Source organism: Seriola lalandi, unplaced genomic scaffold, assembly GCF_002814215.2.
Source record: "Seriola lalandi dorsalis isolate HSWRI2012SDOR001 ecotype SW California unplaced genomic scaffold, Sedor1 jcf7180002054234, whole genome shotgun sequence".
Classification (NCBI taxonomy): domain Eukaryota; kingdom Metazoa; phylum Chordata; class Actinopteri; order Carangiformes; family Carangidae; genus Seriola; species Seriola lalandi.
The window spans coordinates 468,278-486,202 of record NW_019524787.1 but is presented as its reverse complement, the minus strand read 5'-3'; the positions used below and the strand labels follow the sequence as shown (position 1 = coordinate 486,202).

Genomic DNA, 17,925 nt, shown 5'->3' with positions numbered 1-17,925 from the left:
AAAAGCTAATGGAAATGTGAGCTGAGCCAGGCAGCTACTGTGTGTATTGAATTTGATGGCCAGTCTAATATAGTATGCGTGTCATAAAAATTGTAATAAATAAGACCATGAATCATGTTTAAATTCATATAAGAGCAGCTAATGGACTTCTATGTTTGCAGCTATTTTTCTCCCAGGTCTTTAATTTGTCATTTTCTGTTTAGGCAAAGGTGAACCGTTTTCATCTCCCTCTGAAGTACTATGTCTGTGTTATCTTGGGAAGTCTTGCATCTTGATTATTTCTTGATTTGTTGAGACTCATGCCAACTCCAGCCTCAGTGTCTGACAGCATGTACAATAGAAGTCAGAGAAAGGGAGATTCGCCAGTCTTACACTGGTGTGAACAATGTGGAGGCAGGCAGGGAGATGCCATAGTGGTAGATCTGGCCCACCCAGACTGTGGCCTGCTGTCCCTCTCAGTTGTTCATCCCCTGAGCGAACAAAGCCGACACAGGGAGGAAGGGGAACTTGGAGGGGGAGGAGGCGGTGTGGAGTACAGCTGTCACTCTGCTCCACATAATATGGGAGTCTGGCGGGAAGGAGGGTTTTGCAGAACAAAGACAGACAGACGGACGGACAAAGACAGAGAGATCTCTGCTTTGATGATCTTGAACCCAGCCAGAAAATGGTTATCTTTCCTCTCTCAGTCGTTATATTATTATGCGACTCAACAGTGAATGAGAATGACGAGCTGAGAAAGCGCTAGCAAAAAGAGATGTGACACTGGCATTTTGAACAGCATTGACAGAAGTAATGTTGGACAGAATTTTGCTTGTACAGCAAAAGAAAAGCACCTGTTGACCACACAGTGTTATAAAGTCACTGAACAGGCCAAGGGAAATGGCAGATGTCACTTATTCACATCTCTTCAGTCCTTTTGACTACAAGTGGTGGGAGCAATTATGCCTTTCTCAAGGTTATGACAAACAATTCTTAGCCCAAGATGAGCAAACTATCAAACCAAGTAAAAAAAAAAAAAAGAAAAAAGAAATGTAATATTTTATTACGAATCTAAGAATAAGCAAATTCTGATTTGATTACAGATAAATTACAGGCTAATAAACAAGTTGCCATATGATGACCATCATGACAAAACACGCAATCCACTTGCGTCATTTCACATATGTTATGTTACACCTGTGCCTCCAGTTCACACGTACATATCAGGTAGCTCTGTGACAGACATGGAAAGGCAACACATTTCATCAGCTCTTTTTTCCCATCAGTCACTGCTAAGCTTGTCTGTTTTCACCATTTCTCTAGTCAGGAAGTCAACACCTTACTACTGTTTAGTAGAAGAATATTCATGAGTCAGTTTAGTCAGTGCCTATTTATTATTTTTTGACTCTTTATCTATTCAAATATATCTTTTGATATACTGTAGGTATAGCACAGAATTTATACCTCACGAAGTGCAATAGAAGACTGCTGCAAAATTTAATTTTTCAGCATTTTTTAAAAATCCAAAACAAATACATTGTTTTTGTACTACAGGTGTCTCTTATTCAGCACAATATACGTCTAGCAGCCTATGAAATACCAGCTGTGCTCTGGTCTGATTCATAAAAACTCCACTGTTTTACTCCTTGTCGAAATGCAGAAACCTAAAACTGACGGATTGCTCGATGTCAAAACAGAGGCAGCTTTTGGTTTTGGCTGTTTATTTGATAATCCTCTATGATTGCCGCTGGATAATCTTCTCATATGAGCTCCAAGTAGGGCCAGTTGCCAGGACACACTTTCATAGAAACAATCTGATAACTGAAGCTTGTCAAGGACCTTCTTATTTTTTAACTTTACATCAGGTTGAAATGAGGGTGTTTTTCTCACGGAGACGAGAACTTGATTTTTTTTTTGGTTGCAGCTTGAGACAAAGTTTATTCCATCAGAAGTTTATTCATTGAGCAGAATGCCTGAACTCTATAGTTTCCTTACAGAATGCAACAAAAGCATATGTTTAATAAACTTACTTTATGCATGTACTGAATCAACACTTGAGGAATTCGGGGCGAGCAAAAACAGACATGATACATGTTTCCTGTATTTTTAGCCACAACTATTGGAAACCTGAGCATCGAGCATGGTCGAGGGTGGCTGTGCCCACTGGGCCCTGCTGCTCCATGTCGCCTCTCCTTCACCAGTGTGGGCTTAACCAGGGGATTCATGTGTCCATTCATATGTCCGTTTGTGTGTGGTAGATGGACAGAGTGGACAATATAGGCAGAATAAGAGCTGCTCTCATTATTTGAACTTACTGTATTCTATTTTGTCTGTGAGAAGAAATGTAAAACAGACTTCATGTTTACTGTCTCATCACCACATTTTCCAGGTAATTAACTACAGCAGAGACATGATCCAATGTTATCATTATTCCAGAAAAAGCACTTACCATTATCAGCTGATAACATCTACCATCTGAACACAACCCTCTTGTGACACAGGCTGGTTTGGCTCCAGTGTTGACATGTGTTCAGTGTTGACCCCCCCACCACCACTACCACACACACACACACACACACACAAACACACACACACACACACACACGCACACACACACACACACACACACACACACTGTTTTCATTCTCCCTATTCACATAGCATAAAGACTGCCGCCTCTTTCTTCTTCACTGAGGCAAAACTGAGTTCAATGCTGGTTTATTGTGTGGACAGGCAGAAGCTCCTTTCCAGTATCTCTGCACATAGTTTTATTCATGCTCCTCATGTCCACCTTTGTGTTCTATCATTTCCGAGACATATATCACACCAAATGACACATTTTTATTTTTAACCAGCCTGCTGACTGCATCCTCTGAACCAGTGAGGTTCCCTCACTCCTCTAAGTGTCCTTAACAGACTTAGGTCAACAGGGCCGCTGTCAGTGTGACCAGCCGTGCAAGACTAAAGAGAGACTAGGCTCTCTAACCTCCCTGATTCAAAGAGTCCATTGATCCTGACCCATTTCACATCTCCGAAGTCACAGGTCACCAAGCTCATCTCTCTGAAGGATAAGACATAACGGCGTTTCACCACTGTTGTTAAAAAAACATTCACATTATGCAGCAGAACCTATAATCTTAAATATCTCTGAAGCAGTCAGAATCAAGTCCATGAGCAAAACTGAGCTGACAGTTTGAGGGATTACTTGAGTCATGAGATAGTGTGGATTAAGGACAAGATTGGGCCTATAGTTGCTGATCAGTGGCAGGTGACTCTGAGCTTTGGATGATTCATTTCGAGTGTTTTGTTCAGATGTGTGTTATAAGAGCATGGCCTCTCACAGATAATAAAGAGGAACCAAACGAAGGTCATTAAGTGTTTTACATCCACATGAATTGATTCAGGACCAATACTGTGAATATAACTGTGGTAAGATAAGGTGGTATTAGTTTAAGAAAGGGGAATAATGTAAAACCAGAAGTATGTCTTGGCAGTCACCCTTTGAGGTCACTGACGGAGCAAAAAGAAGCCTCACTGCTGCTCACACTTAAACTTTACCTTGTCGGAGTGGGAGAGCAACAGAGCACAGACATGATGGGGTGAAGCTGATTCACAAGAGGCCAGCTCATTAATGAAATAAGATAAACTATGACAGAATTTTTCTATAATCAGATGATGTACAGTATGTTCATGTTTGTACATGCTCTATTGAGGGTTGACAATATGAGAGAGCGTTAAGCAGAGGAGGAAATAAGAAGCAAAGCAACTCTTCTTGAAGCCCTGTGAAGTGAGGTTTAGGGAAGCCCTGGTATTAAGTTATCATGTTTCCCTTCCAAAATTAAAATGCCCCTCTGATTCCTTTTATCCTTTAGCCCGAAGCAGATTGCGGTTTATATGCCTCACTGGCTCCTAATATGAACAAAACAGATTGTTTCCTTATTGTACTGTGCATTTGAGGAGGTCTTTCAAATTAAGTACTGAGACATAAGCTTTTTTTTTTCTCTCTCTCTCTCTCTTTAGGTGGAAACAAACTAAAGCCTCAGCCTTTCCGGCTCAACTGGGCCTGGATATCCCTGGAGAGGGAATACTACTTGGTAGATGAGGACGCCAAATTCCTGGAGGTGACTCTGAAACGCAGAGGCTACCTGGGGGAAACCTCCTTCATCAGTAAGTGTTGACTGTCATTTTTTAAACATCTATCCTGATACGTCAACTTTGAAATAGAGTTTCTTGTCTTTGGACTGAATAAATTAACTTTATATTTTTTAATTCAATGACTAACTACTATATTTGTATGTTGTATATATTTATGGATTATTTGCAGTGACTTTAGCTAAAGTCAGAGAAATATAATTATTATATCTATGGAGTTTTTGATCAAGAAGAGATCATTTTTCTCTTATTTTTCCTTTTTGTTTTCCAACAGAGCTGGACTTTCTGTAGCATTTGTGTCACTAATAGATTGATATGAAGGGTGGTGGTACTAGATAACATGCCCTTATTAAACTGACAATTTTACAAAGAATTATCACCCCTTTTACTGTTCCCTGAGACTGCATCATGTAATTTATGTGTCATTTCAAAGGCCACTCCTGCTATAAAACATCAATATAACCCACTTATGTGCAGACTCCTTCAAGGCTGCAGGGTGTCGTCAGTTTATTCCCACAGTTAAACCAAAGAAAACTTACAAATCAACAACCTAGTCTCGTCCTAAACTGTGGAAATCTTTTGTCTTTTTGTTTTACTGGTGCTCCCTTTCCTCTCTTGTCTGTGAGAGAGGTGTGATTGAGAGCACATATGATCTTTTCGAGAAAAGGTCACATGGAAATGTCAACATGTTTATCACTGACACTTGCATGCTACAGATTTATAACAACATATGTTGCCTCTCTGTCTTTGAAGACACAAGGGGCATGCAAAGGAACAAACAAGGCAATACATATAAACATGGCAGATACTGATTTTAACCCAGTATGAAACCGAATCTACAAAATACAACCAAGAAGCACACGTGATTTTGAGGTTTCAGACAACATATAGAATCTGCTAGCTGCTATTACATTGTCAGCACAGGCCAGAAAACTGTGCTGTAAGAGATCTCACAGGTACTTAAATCAGCACTTACATCTTCCTTTGCCTTGTGTCTCAAAACGTGTACATCCCTCTCCCTCAGGTATTGCCACTAAGGATGGCACAGCCGAGAAAGATAAGGACTTCCGTGGTAAAGCCCAAAAACAGGTCCAGTTCAACCCTGGCCAGACCACAGCTACCTGGAAGGTGAAGATCTTCACAGACCAGGAGTTTGAGACCTCAGAGACCTTTGAGATACAACTGTCAGACCCAGTCATGGCGGTGCTGGAGTTTCCAGACATTGCAACAGTGGAGATTGTGGATCCTGGAGATGGTAAGAATCTGATATTTCAGTTAAAAAAAGCCAAAAAAAATTGACTTGAATAATCTTGAATATGTTGTATTAGTGAGTGAATTTACACATCAGTACTCATCTTCATTCTTTCTCTTCTGAAACAGAATCGACAGTGTTCATTCCTCAAGCAGAGTTCAAGATTGAGGAGGATATTGGAGAGCTGTTAGTGCCAGTACGGCGCTCAGGAGATGCCAGCCAGGAACTCATGGTTGTTTGTTACACTCAACAAGGTGAGAAGAATTGGCACAAAAACAGCCAAATGGGCCAAATGGCGATTGGGAAGAAATAAGTATCACACGTCAGAAATTCTGAGATCAAACAGTGCAGCTTTCAATAAGGATAATGTAAATATACAGTAGTTAACGTAGCAAATGTAGAAAGCTACTTTTCCTATGTTTCCATGTTTGCAACAGTTTAATTGTACTTTATAGTCTTTATTGGGCTTTTGCTATTTTAATAGTTACTAATACAGTTTACCTGATTTTTTAATGACTCAGTATCCCTCCAAGGAACAGTTACCTTTCATCCGATATCCTCTCTCTGTTCCCATAATTCCTCAGCTACGGCCGCTGGCACCATACCCAGCACTGTATTGTCCTACTCTGATTACATCACTCGGCCTGAGGACCACACCAGCGTTCTGCGTTTTGATAAGGATGAGCGTGAGAAACTCTGTCGCATCATTATCATCGATGACTCCCTGTATGAGGAGGAAGAGACCTTCAATGTCAGCCTCAGCATGCCCATGGGCGGCCAAGTGGGTGCCAACTTCCCAAGTACCAAAGTCACCATCTTGGCAGACAGCGATGATGGTGAGTGGAACTTTAGACGTCATGGCATCATGTGTTGTAGTCTAGTTACAGTGCTACAGAGGGTCGTGGTAGCCATTAACCCACCAAAGGTGCACAGCCAGCACCTTAACCACAGTTGCCAAAACAAAAGCAGTGGATACTGTACTTGCCTCAATGGCTTTACAGTATTTTAAGGTCCATTACCTTTTACATGCCTGAAAAGGTAAGTTCTCTGTTTACATACTCTGCTTCATTCATCCACCATACTCCGTCTGTCTGACTGAGGGTTTGAAACAAGACAACAATAGACAGGTGTCGAGACGGAGAAAGGCAGCCACGGTGGATGTTATGCTACATCTGCCTGTCTGACAGATAAAAGGACTTTAAACCTTGCTGTGTTCCTCGAGCGACCCCCGTCCTAATTGGCATTCAGAGGAGCTCAGGGGGAAACACAGGGCATCCCTTTGTCTGCAGGGACCAAAAGGCAGGTGGTGGAGAGAGAGGGACTATTGTGCAGGGAATCCAAATGACTGGCATGTTTTTACACTGCTCCTCTGTTTGATGGTTTTCAGAGCAATTCTGCCTTTTTGTGCAAAAGATATTGGACTGGCTGCAATTTCATTGTCAGCTTGAGAAAGAATGCAGTTTTTTAAAGTTATAGATCACAAATTTGTCAGTAGCCCCTAGTCCTTCTTGTCTTTCTACTGCAACCAGTAATACCAGACTCATTTTGTCTTCCTCACATTTCCTGTCTGTCTCTCCCACCTTTCACCAAGGCTAATTTCCTGCACTTGCCTTGCCTTGTAGTGACAGACCTGCTCACGGAACAAGCATCCCTCCCATGCAATTTGTAACAGAAGTACAATCACAGTTCATGTATAAATAATCAGCATGCATTCCCAGACATGTGAAGAGACAAGAGAGGACGCCTCAGAGTAAACCTCTATTGTGGTTCCACATCTTGGTGGGTCCTGAAGTAACACCCCACCATAAATCTGTGTGTGTGTGTGTGTGTGTGTGTGTGTGTGTGTGTGTGTGTGTGTGTGTGTGTGTGTGTGTGTGTAAAACCATCTGCCTGTCTGAGTAAACTTGTGGTTTGGACTCTCGCCAGCATCAAGCCTCTATTGTTACAGTATTTGTCTGGCTCTTCCTTCCACTGATCTTTAAGGTTGCCATGTTGGCACTCTGTTCCCCATACAACCCCTCTGGTACTAAATAGCTGGAGCTTGGAGGGTGAAAGGCATTGAAAGTGAGCCAGAAACCCTTCACAGCATCAGTTTTTTGTTGCAGTATCAGTCGACTTCTAAATAAACCCAAGATCTGCCAATGCTACTCAAGCACCAATAAGTGAGGGCAACTTTATTGTGAAAACTTGGCATATAGGCTTCATCATGGTCATCAAACAACACTTTCAAAGAACATTTAAATAGACAAAATGAAATATGTCTATATTTGATTGGTCATTCATGGCTTCATGTGATCTACGGTGCAAACATCCCCCTGCCGTAGTTGTTTAAATGTTTAAGATTAATGTATAAGATTAATGTTTTTCAGCTGTTGCTGACCCTTATGAAGGCATAATTTTTACAGAAAGCCTATGTAACTTTTGCTGAACAATGGCCATTGCTGCCCTAAGTGACACTTAGAGGATAATGCTAAAAATAATTTGATATAACAACGCCACAAGTAAAGATGAGTCATGAAATCAGCAAAGGGACCCACTAACGAGATAGACATTAACTATCTAAAATTTGCTAATACTTGCTAATATTACCACTATAATTGACTGGTCAATACAGACCAAGAAAAGGCTGTAGCAGCAAAACCAAGTTATTAACCAAGGGTCCCACTTCATTAATAACGTTGATCTCAATACTTCAACAGTAAGTTGAGTTTTGACCTTCTGGATTATCTCCCTGGCACCAAGTGAAGTAATTTAGGCACCACTTGCTACTAAGGCACCCTGTGTAATTTTATTATAACAAATGTCTTTAGTAGTGGTTAATGTATCATTTACTAATGCTTTGATTGATGAAATTAGTTAAAAGGCCATGATGTGGACACCTCTTGGGGTGCCAATTTATGCAATAGATCCCATGCTTACCCCACACTTTCAAATTCATCAGGGTGAATTATTGCAAATATCCATTTATAGAAGATGCAGACATGATTAGAAGACAGAATCCCTGAGCATTTATCAATAGATTACCAAGATGTAATCCTGCCTTATGATCTAAAACAAAGGGATTTTTCACAACCTGGCAACCCAAATCTTGTTCTTGTCTAGAAAGCATTAATAACACCCAAAGTTACTATTCACAAGCCCTTTATTTGAGATTGGTACTGTAATTTACACTGCAAATTTCTCTGTCTCTACCTTCTCTTTCTCTTTGCTTTTGTTTATAACCCAGAAAAGCTGAAGGCCCAAATCTCCACCTCTATCAGTTGATCTTTAAGAGCACTGACTGGACAGACTGTGATGAAAACCAGCTTTATGCCATAGTGAAGAGAGATAAATTGACAGTGTGTTCCAGGGGTCTGAATTCTTGCCCTCTCCCTCTGCAAAGTGGAAGGTTGCCTTGCTTCTTTGTCTCTGCCACCTCACCTCTCCATTGTGCTTATCAGCTGCTCTATCATCAGAACATCCCTTCACTCATGCATCATTCTGTGTGCACACACAAGCACAGACCTTTCATTCTTCAGGTGTAGCTTCAACCCTTTGGCGTTGAGTTCAGACAGAGTTGTCTGGATTTAGATAAATGGGGAGGAAGGTGGAAGGAGGAAGGTGGAAAGAGGACAGGATAAGAGGGATGACAGCTCTCTTCCCGTGCTGAGTCAAAAATGAGGGAGTTTGCTCAGCTATTCATGTCAGTCTGTTGCTGAACCTGATCACAAAGCCACGAGATATATAGTCGAACGATACTCCGAAATGACTCACAAATATGTAAATGTCCAGGGTCGACTGACAGTTTATGTTGCTTTGTCCCTTTGTTGACAAACCCATTGTACTTTTCTATTTTTCCCAAATCCCACAGAGCCCTCCTTGTACTTTGAGGAACCTGAGTATGTTGTGGATGAGAGTTCAGGCTACGTTGAGGTGAAGGTTTGGAGGACAGGAACTGATCTGTCCAAGACAGCCACTGTCACTGTCCGCTCCAGGAAGAGTGATCCCGTCTCTGCAGAAGGTAAGATCAGCAGTTTGACAGAATCACCAGCACTCAGTCATGATTTTGCTTTGCAGTGTTGATTCATGGCTTTCTCTGCATCTGGCAGCCGGACTAGACTATGTTGGCATCAGTCGCAATCTAGACTTTGCTCCCGGAGTGACGATGCAGACATTTAGAGTGACCATCCTGGACGATCTGGGTCAGCCAGAGCTAGAGGGGCCGGAGACCTTTGACCTTGTATTGCGGATGCCCATGAATGCTGTCTTAGGAGAACCAAGCAAGACCACCATCACCATCAATGATACCATCACTGACTGTGAGTTTCAAATAGAGAAACTAAACATATATATATATATATATATATATAGCATTTAGCATTCATAAGCAGTATATAAACAATTAATACATGGTCATTATAATACACTATTATGTAGTTGTAAGATCACATATATCGCATATAGATATTTTTTTACATACAGTAATTAGCACTTTACATTTATAGATAACAAACACCAAGACATTTACATATTGACCTAAAATGAAACATTTATTTACTGTTTTAACACTTCATAATCATTCACAGGTGACACTTCATTACAAATACCAGTGTGTTATGCTGCGTAATCCATGCAGGATGATTAATAGCAGTTATATTTGTCGACAAATACATTATTACACACTTTGAAATGTCCTTATATCTGCTTACAATAACACTGTGGTGTTATACAGTATGTGTGATTGTTTATATACAGGTGCTTACACAGGTTAAATTTAGAGGAGTATAACTGACATAAAGTGCTACCATCACCAGCTTCACTCAAATTCAATGAGACTCTCGTAACATGCCAATTCTTGTCCTTACAGTGCCAAAGGTTCAGTTTAAGGACGGCAGCTACAAGGTGGAAGAGTCTGATGGTGAGTTTAAAGCCACAGTGTACCGTAGTGGAGACATCAGCCTCAGGTCCACAGTGCGCTGTTACACTCGCCAGGGGTCTGCTCAGGTCATGATGGACTACAGTGAGAGGCCCAACACTGATGCATCAGTCATCACCTTCCTGCCAGGTGAGACATACCTTTCTCCACGTTAATCTATCTGTTCCATTATATCCTGCAGCACTTAACTAAGTCTGTTAAAATTCCTTCTGTAGGTGAGTCTGAAAAGGAGTGTGTGGTCAACCTGATGGACGACTCTGTCCATGAAGAGGACGAGGAGTTCCGCTTGGTCCTGGGGACTCCAAAGAGCAAGTCTCCATACGGAGCCTCTATCGGGGAGCAGAAGGAAGCAGTGGTCACAGTCACAGATGAGAAAGACAGTAAGTGCTTAATCAGCATTAAAAAATTATTTTACGAAACTGTAACAACCGAAATTCATTAAAAGGTGTTAGAGCAATAACATATAAATAACAGCAAAGGGTTTCACTTATGTGGAAAGGAAGATTAAATTGCTCTCACCTCTTTTTAAGAACTAATGCTGAGGTTCTCTTGAGCAAAGCATTTCATCCATAACTGCTTCAGCTGAACCAGTAAGGGGAGCGTGTCTTTACACCAAGTAGGCTAAAAATGTCAGGCAGGATACTGGATCTGTGCATCATAGAAACTGAGGAATCTGACTAAGTTAAGATATTTTATTGCATCTGACAACAAGGAACAACAGGAAACTCTGTTACTTTACCATATTTTCATATTCACAGAAGCAAGCAAACCACTTTGTTTTGTTATTTATTCTGTTCTGTTCGGTTTAAAAGTGAAAGTATCCCGATTTGCATAATATTGATGGTGTTTTTGCTCATGAGTTCACTTTGTTTCCTGTTCCAGAGCCCATCATCCGTTTCTCTGAGATCAAGTACAGTGTTCGTGAACCCCAGGTCAAAGGAGATGTGGCAATAGTGAAGATTCCTATCCTGCGTACTGGAGACGCCTCAAAGGTCTCGGTGGTGAGAGTGCACACCAAAGATGGCTCTGCAACCTCTGGAGAGGACTACAACCCGCTGTCAGAGGGTAAGAACCTGGTTGGAAGTGATACAGTAGCTTGGATGATGCCTCCTGATACAAATTTATGTCTGAGATTTGTATGTTTTTGATTGTTCCTCACCTCATTATCTGGGGTTTCTTAGATGTTGAGTTCAAGGAGGGCGAGAAGGAACACTCTGTGGAGATTGAGATCCTATATGACGGTCAGAGAGAGATGAGAGAGGCCTTTACTGTACACATGAAGCCTGACGACAACATGGTAGCTGAAATACAGGTGAGACGAAGGCCACAAAACACACACAAGCAGACACGCACACAATCAAATATAAACCAGTAGAAGGTCCTGTGTGCGCGCACACGTACAGTACTTCATATCTACACACGTGAGCATGCGCTCTGTCATGTCAGCCTGTGTTAAAATAGCCAGGCAGCAGCTGGCATTGCTGTCAGCACGCCTGAACCACAGAGTCTTATAAAAAGCTTTTCCGTGTGGAATGAGATGCTGAGGGGAATGTCCCAGCAAAGCCAAGCAGTAGACGAACCTATAAACAGAACTGTTGCATTCTACCCATATACTCCGCATCAGGCATGTACTGTTCACGTGACAGTAATAAGTTGACTCTGACTAAACTGTTTCGTGCTTTTACTGTGGATGAAAGAATGACCAATCGACTGAGAAAGTGCTCAGAGTGGGCATCCCATCAGCAAGGCTGCAGATTCCTCATAACTAGTTATTATAATAACAGAAAATGTTTATAAGTGTTTCATCTTCATCTGAACCAGAAGAGACTTTGGGATTGATAATCGGGCTGATGTTTTGGAGAATACCTAAATCCAGTCAGGGAATATGAGGGTTTTGTACAAGAAGTAGCAAAAGTTTAAGTTTGACCACATAGTTACAGCTTTGTAAATTGATCGTGTTGCTGCAGCACTACATATGCAGTGTACAGTATATGTGAAATATCATCAAATTTTGCAGCATTGTGCAGAGTATATATTGCATGTAGATTTAGCTTTACAATAATGTAATAATAATAATAACATTAATGGCCTGTATAATAATGCCCTGAAAAGTTATGGCATTAATGTACTGGCTGCCAATCTCAAAAAATGGTACAGTATATCAATGCAATGTGTTAAGGGATTACTGAAGAGGATGTTATAGTTATAGATGTGTCTTGAACCAAGGCATTCAAAGAATTGGACAGGAACAAAAATGTAACCTCACACGAAGAGCTAATGAATTAATTTACATAACGAGATTCATTTTAAATGTTGGTCAGTTTTTTAAGTTGACAACCAGCTAACGGTGCCTTCCTTCTTCTTCTTGCTAGATGAACAAGGCCATTGTGTACATTGAGGAGATGGACAGTGTGGCAGACGTTACCTTCCCTGCAGTCCCCCAGGTGGTTTCCCTGCTCATGTATGACGATACTGCCAAGACCAAAGACAAGCCCTACCCACCCAATGGATACCCTGTTGTGTGTGTGACGGTGAGTGGGATCCTTCTTTTTCCACACTGCTTTCAAGCTTTACCAACCAATCCAATCATTTGTCTGTTTCACGTCTGATTGTCATTCAGAAGGTATTGGCAGTATTTTTAAGCAATATAAAGTGGAAAGATATTTTCATTCAGTATCTGATTTGCCCTCTCTGGCAGGCCTGCAACCCGAAGTACCACGACTTTGATAAAACTGGGTCCATCTGCTCTATGGAAAACATTAACGACACCCTCACCCAGTACCGTTGGCTGGTCAGCGCTCCCACCGGGTCAGATGGAGTGACCAGCCCCATGAGGGAGGTGGACACTAACACTTTCTTCACCAACACAAAGTCCATCACCTTAGATTCAATCTACTTCCAAGCCGGCTCCAGGGTTCAGTGTGCAGCAAGAGCCTTCAATGCCAATGGAGATGCGGGCCTGGAGCTGTCCAGTCCCATCGTTGTGATCAGCAAGGAGGAGGGTGAGTGGAAGGCACAAGAGAATTGGGTGACTAGTGCAGATTTATGCTTGGTATGGAGCTAATTGGTTTATGTGACTTTAACTGTTTGCAGGTATGTGTCAGCCTCGTATCGCAGGTACTGTTGGAGCTGAACCTTTCTCTGCTAAGATCCGTTACACAGGCCCAGATGACCCAGACTTCCCCAACCTAATCAAACTGACTGTCAACATGCCTCACATGGATGGTGAGCAGTAAATCTTTTTACAGCTTTTGATGAATGATCATTATTATTTATTCATCTCAACTAAATCCTTATATTGTGTGATAAGAACAAGCTTTCCCCTCTTGACAGGCATGTTACCAGTGATCTCCACAAGACCTATGTCCAACTTTGAGCTTACCCTGAGCCCAGACGGCACACGTGTGGGCAACCACCGCTGCTCCAACTTACTGGACTTCAATGAGATCCAAACTGGCTATGGCTTCATCACTGATGCAACAAAGAACCCAGAAATCATTGGCGAGACTTCACCCTACCAGTATAGTCCCATTATGCGTTCAGCCAACTCCCTGCGCTTTTACAGGAACCTCAACTTAGAGGCCTGCCTCTGGGAGTTCACCAGCTACTACGACATGTCTGAGCTGCTGAATGACTGTGGAGGCTCCATAGGCACCGACGGACAGGTACATACATAAAGGATGGAATCCATGAGATCAGTGGTGTTCAACTTTATTGAGCTTTGCCAATAGAAAATTGTCTTGACAGTGAGAATCAAAAATGGAGGAAATTATTGAAGCTTATTAGTTGTGTTGCACCATCTGCTTTTATTTTACCTCCTCCAACATCTGCTTTCCTGCTCATTTAGGTGCTGAACCTCGTCCAGTCCTATGTCACCTTGCGTGTACCACTGTTTGTGTCCTATGTCTTCCACTCTCCTGTGGCTGTGGGAGGCTGGCAGCACTTTGACCTGCAGTCGGAGCTCAAACTCACCTTTGTGTATGATACAGCTATTCTGTGGCAGGACGGCATCGGCAGCCCTCCTGAAGCTGAGCTACAAGGTACGTTCTAGGACCAATGCTGCTCCCTGTTGGTGCTGACATAGGAAGAAAAAAAATGTACGTTCATTTGCTAGGTACTGTGAAACTTTATTCTCTCTTGTCATAGGAGCCATGTATCCCACCAGCATGCGTATAAATGAGGAGGGCCGTCTGGTTGTCAACTTCAAGACCGAGGCTCGCTTCAGGGGACAGTTTGTTATGTCTCATCCAGGTAAGAGAGTGGTGCCCAGATGCAGACAGACACACACACCCACAACCTATCCTGTGTGGCCATTCTATACAAGCAGCCTCCTATTGGATTACCCTGTGGCCCATATCTTCTCTTCATCTATTTGTGGAGTTCCACATTAGGGGTCCTTCCTGTGTGAAAGTGCCAGAGGTCATTTCAGCAAATGTCAAAATCACCCTGCAGCTTTACTCTTAGGAAGCAAGTGGCACAAACAATACAAAAAGGTCACTCTATAAATAAGAAGGTGGACAGCATCGCTAGTTTCAGTTTGGACAAAATGCAGCTTTCAAGATTTATGACTTTGCACACGTTTGTTTTCAGGAACCAGCGTGTCATCCATGGTGATGTGTGCCGACCACCCTGGGCTGACGTTCACTCTCGCTCTGGTCAGGACTGAGCCTACATACAACCAGCCCATGCAGCAGTGGAGTTTTGTCTCAGACTTTGCTGTGAGTTAATAGGGAAAATACTATGAAAACTCTCCTGCTGCAGTAAAGAATTCACAAACTCAATACAAAGTACTGACATTGTTCCTGTGTGTGTGTCTGTGTGTGACATGTAGGTGCGAGACTACTCTGGGACCTACACAGTGAAGCTCAGCCCCTGCATTGCCTCCCCCAATGGGGAGTTCAGCATCCCTCCTGTCTGCCACCCAAGAGAACCTCTTACCTTTGACATGGACATTCGCTTCCAGCAGGTTAGCCTGGATATCCTGACAAAATGCCTTAGCATTACTCATTTCTTTCACAATAGTAAGAACACTTGCAAAAAGACCATATTAACAATCTTTTAGACTTTAAAATAAGATCAATATGCTTTTATTGTTTTTGGGGCTGTTTATTACATTTATCAAGGCAAGCTTATCTTGACCGTAATGGCATATTTTCAGTGTTAACAAATACATTTACTACAAAATCACTTGTTAAGTTGGACACTTTTTGCCATCTGTTCTGTGTATGTTAACCCTTCTTCTGTGCTCCAGGTGAGTGACCCAGTCGCAGCTGAGTTCAGCCTCAACACTCAGATGTTCCTGCTGTCCAAGAAGGAGTTGTGGTTGTCAGATGGCTCCATGGGCTTTGGAGAGGGGACTGATGCTGCTTTTTCAGACGGTACTACAACACTGCCATCTAGTGGTTTTAAGTGACATTGCAGCTGAGGTCAATGACCTTATATGAAGCCCATGTTGCAGTTCCCTTTACTATTCATCCATCTTTTGCTTCAGGCTCCATGATCTATGGACGTGTGATGGTGGACCCAGTCCAGAACCTGGGGGACTCCTTCTCCTGCAGCATTGAGAAAGTATTCCTCTGCACAGGAGCAGATGGTTATGTTCCCAAATACAACCCCACAAACAAGGAGTATGGATGCCTGGCAGACGCTCCATCTCTGCTTTACAGATTCAAGATCCTGGTAAGACGTAAAACACATTACTGTTCAGTGTAGTATGTAATGAAGCGAAAGGAAGTAGAGCTCATGTCTGATTTGTGTGTGTGGTTCTGCAGGACAAGGCCCAGCCAGAGACTCAAGCTTCAGCATTTGGTGATGTTGCTTTTAAGGCCACACTGGCCCAAGACACAGCTGGAGCCCTGCCTTTGGTCAGACAACCAGGATCAGATGGCTTCACGCTGTCTTCATCTCCACTTTTCCAGGTCTTGATACATATTAGAGTATATTCATGTATTGCATGAATACATAAACATACAGGGAATGAGCTCAAATATCTTTCTTCTCCAGGTGGCTGCTGGTCGAGAATGGTTCATCCACACTATCTACACTGTCCGCTCCAGAGAAAACGCCAACCGCAACATTGGCAAGCGCAGTTTGGAGTACCTCCATCACAGTGTATCCTCTGTTGAGCAGCCCCAGATCTCTAACATGGCCACTCGCCACCGCCGTGCTGCCCCTGTCTTCTCTTCTCCAACTCTGACCCAGGACATCGGTATCGAAAACAACAGAGGCACCAACATCCAGCACATCGCTCTGGACCGAGCAGACCGCATGGTGGTCAGCCAGCGCCAACCCTGGTCCCCTAACCGTGACCCTCTCCTGGACCGCCCCCTGCTGGAGAGTTCTGGCAGACAGCCGGCTGACAGTTCCACCCTGCCCATGTTAGTGGGCCTTGCAGGTATGATCCTCCTCATCTGCCTCATCGCCACCGTCGTCATTCTGCTGCTGCGGCGTAAGAAGGAAAAGAAAACCCAGTTCCCTCCTTACACCACCTCCTCCTCTACTGCCTACAGTGGCTACAGCCAAGGTCCAGCGGGCATGTGGAGCAGTTCAGACAGCTCTGAGGTCTAGATGTGGACTGCCTCCACCTCAAACATCTGCCCCCTACTAAAAAGACTGATAGTCTCCTCCACCATTGTGCCTTCAATGCCCAACTCTTGTAGCACTGAAGCCCAGAACAACCTGTGGACAGCACAAGTCAGTGCTTAGGGCCCACATGCAGAGAAATCACCAGTTTTCTGAGGCTTACTGATCTCTGATGATGGTTAGTTCTTGCTGTAATGTACAATAGGTTCTTCTTTTTTGCAGCCTATTCTGAATCATGGATGTATGTAGAGGCCCCTAAAATATTCACCTGCTTCATTGGGTGCCAAGTTGTAAAATATCCATTTATCCAATGTTTGCAAATGCATGAAAATCCCAAAATGCAATTATTTACCAAGTAAAAGGCAACCATTTTAAAACTTCATGAAATAATTTCCTATGTTCCTCCTTTTAAAGATAATTACGTTTTTTATTACCGTGATTCACTGTTCATTATTTTGTTTTGTGGAGAGTAGCACAAAATGGACTGAATGTTAGTTGAAGCTGACCTTAATGAATGATAATGTGATAGATGATTTTTATTGGTATTTTTCTGTTGTGCTTTAAAAAGCCTGCAGTATAATTGCCCACTGCTGAATTACCAGTACCACTATGGTGTCACTGAAAGGGATTGTAAATGTCGTCATTTGTCTTGAGAATGCAGAATTACCTTTTTTTTTCTTTTTTAATATTTTTCAGGTTAATATGGATGAAATCAGATGCAAAAAAATCTGTGTACATATCAATGCAGGACTATGAAAAAAGGTATTATTACAACCTGATGAAACTTGAAAAATTATGAACTATGCGTCGTTCTAGTTTGTAGAACAGATTCTGAAAAAAAAAAAGTGCAGTATCAAATTCTAAATATTCTTCTACAGGTGATAGTATATTTTAATGTGCCAACTGTGAGACTTTTATGGCTTATTAATTTGTTTCAATTTCAAGAGTTTGGATGTTTGTACACTTCATCTGCCAAATATAAATGTCCTTTTTTGAAACAGTGTCTTAATTTACCAGAGTGCACACATTTTTTTTTTTTTTTTTT

General features: G+C 42.2%; 1 protein-coding gene across 1 annotated transcript in view; it reads left to right on the top strand.

Annotated features, from left to right (window-relative positions):
• The window catches only part of frem3 (Fras1 related extracellular matrix 3), a 30,253-nt gene extending 12,375 nt beyond the window's left edge, over positions 1-17,878 (top strand). The window contains exons 3-24 of the mRNA XM_023404215.2: positions 4,000-4,146; positions 5,156-5,386; positions 5,512-5,637; positions 5,968-6,219; positions 9,234-9,383; positions 9,472-9,681; positions 10,230-10,427; positions 10,514-10,678; positions 11,181-11,363; positions 11,480-11,610; positions 12,671-12,829; positions 12,997-13,300; positions 13,392-13,523; positions 13,632-13,963; positions 14,146-14,338; positions 14,445-14,549; positions 14,889-15,016; positions 15,130-15,264; positions 15,550-15,676; positions 15,790-15,977; positions 16,070-16,216; positions 16,302-17,878. Coding sequence (XP_023259983.1) covers positions 4,000-4,146; positions 5,156-5,386; positions 5,512-5,637; positions 5,968-6,219; positions 9,234-9,383; positions 9,472-9,681; positions 10,230-10,427; positions 10,514-10,678; positions 11,181-11,363; positions 11,480-11,610; positions 12,671-12,829; positions 12,997-13,300; positions 13,392-13,523; positions 13,632-13,963; positions 14,146-14,338; positions 14,445-14,549; positions 14,889-15,016; positions 15,130-15,264; positions 15,550-15,676; positions 15,790-15,977; positions 16,070-16,216; positions 16,302-16,865 — 4,307 coding nt within the window. The 3' untranslated portion in view covers positions 16,866-17,878. The remainder of the gene's footprint in view (positions 1-3,999; positions 4,147-5,155; positions 5,387-5,511; positions 5,638-5,967; positions 6,220-9,233; positions 9,384-9,471; positions 9,682-10,229; positions 10,428-10,513; positions 10,679-11,180; positions 11,364-11,479; positions 11,611-12,670; positions 12,830-12,996; positions 13,301-13,391; positions 13,524-13,631; positions 13,964-14,145; positions 14,339-14,444; positions 14,550-14,888; positions 15,017-15,129; positions 15,265-15,549; positions 15,677-15,789; positions 15,978-16,069; positions 16,217-16,301) is intronic.
• Positions 17,879-17,925: the final 47 nt, after the last annotated feature.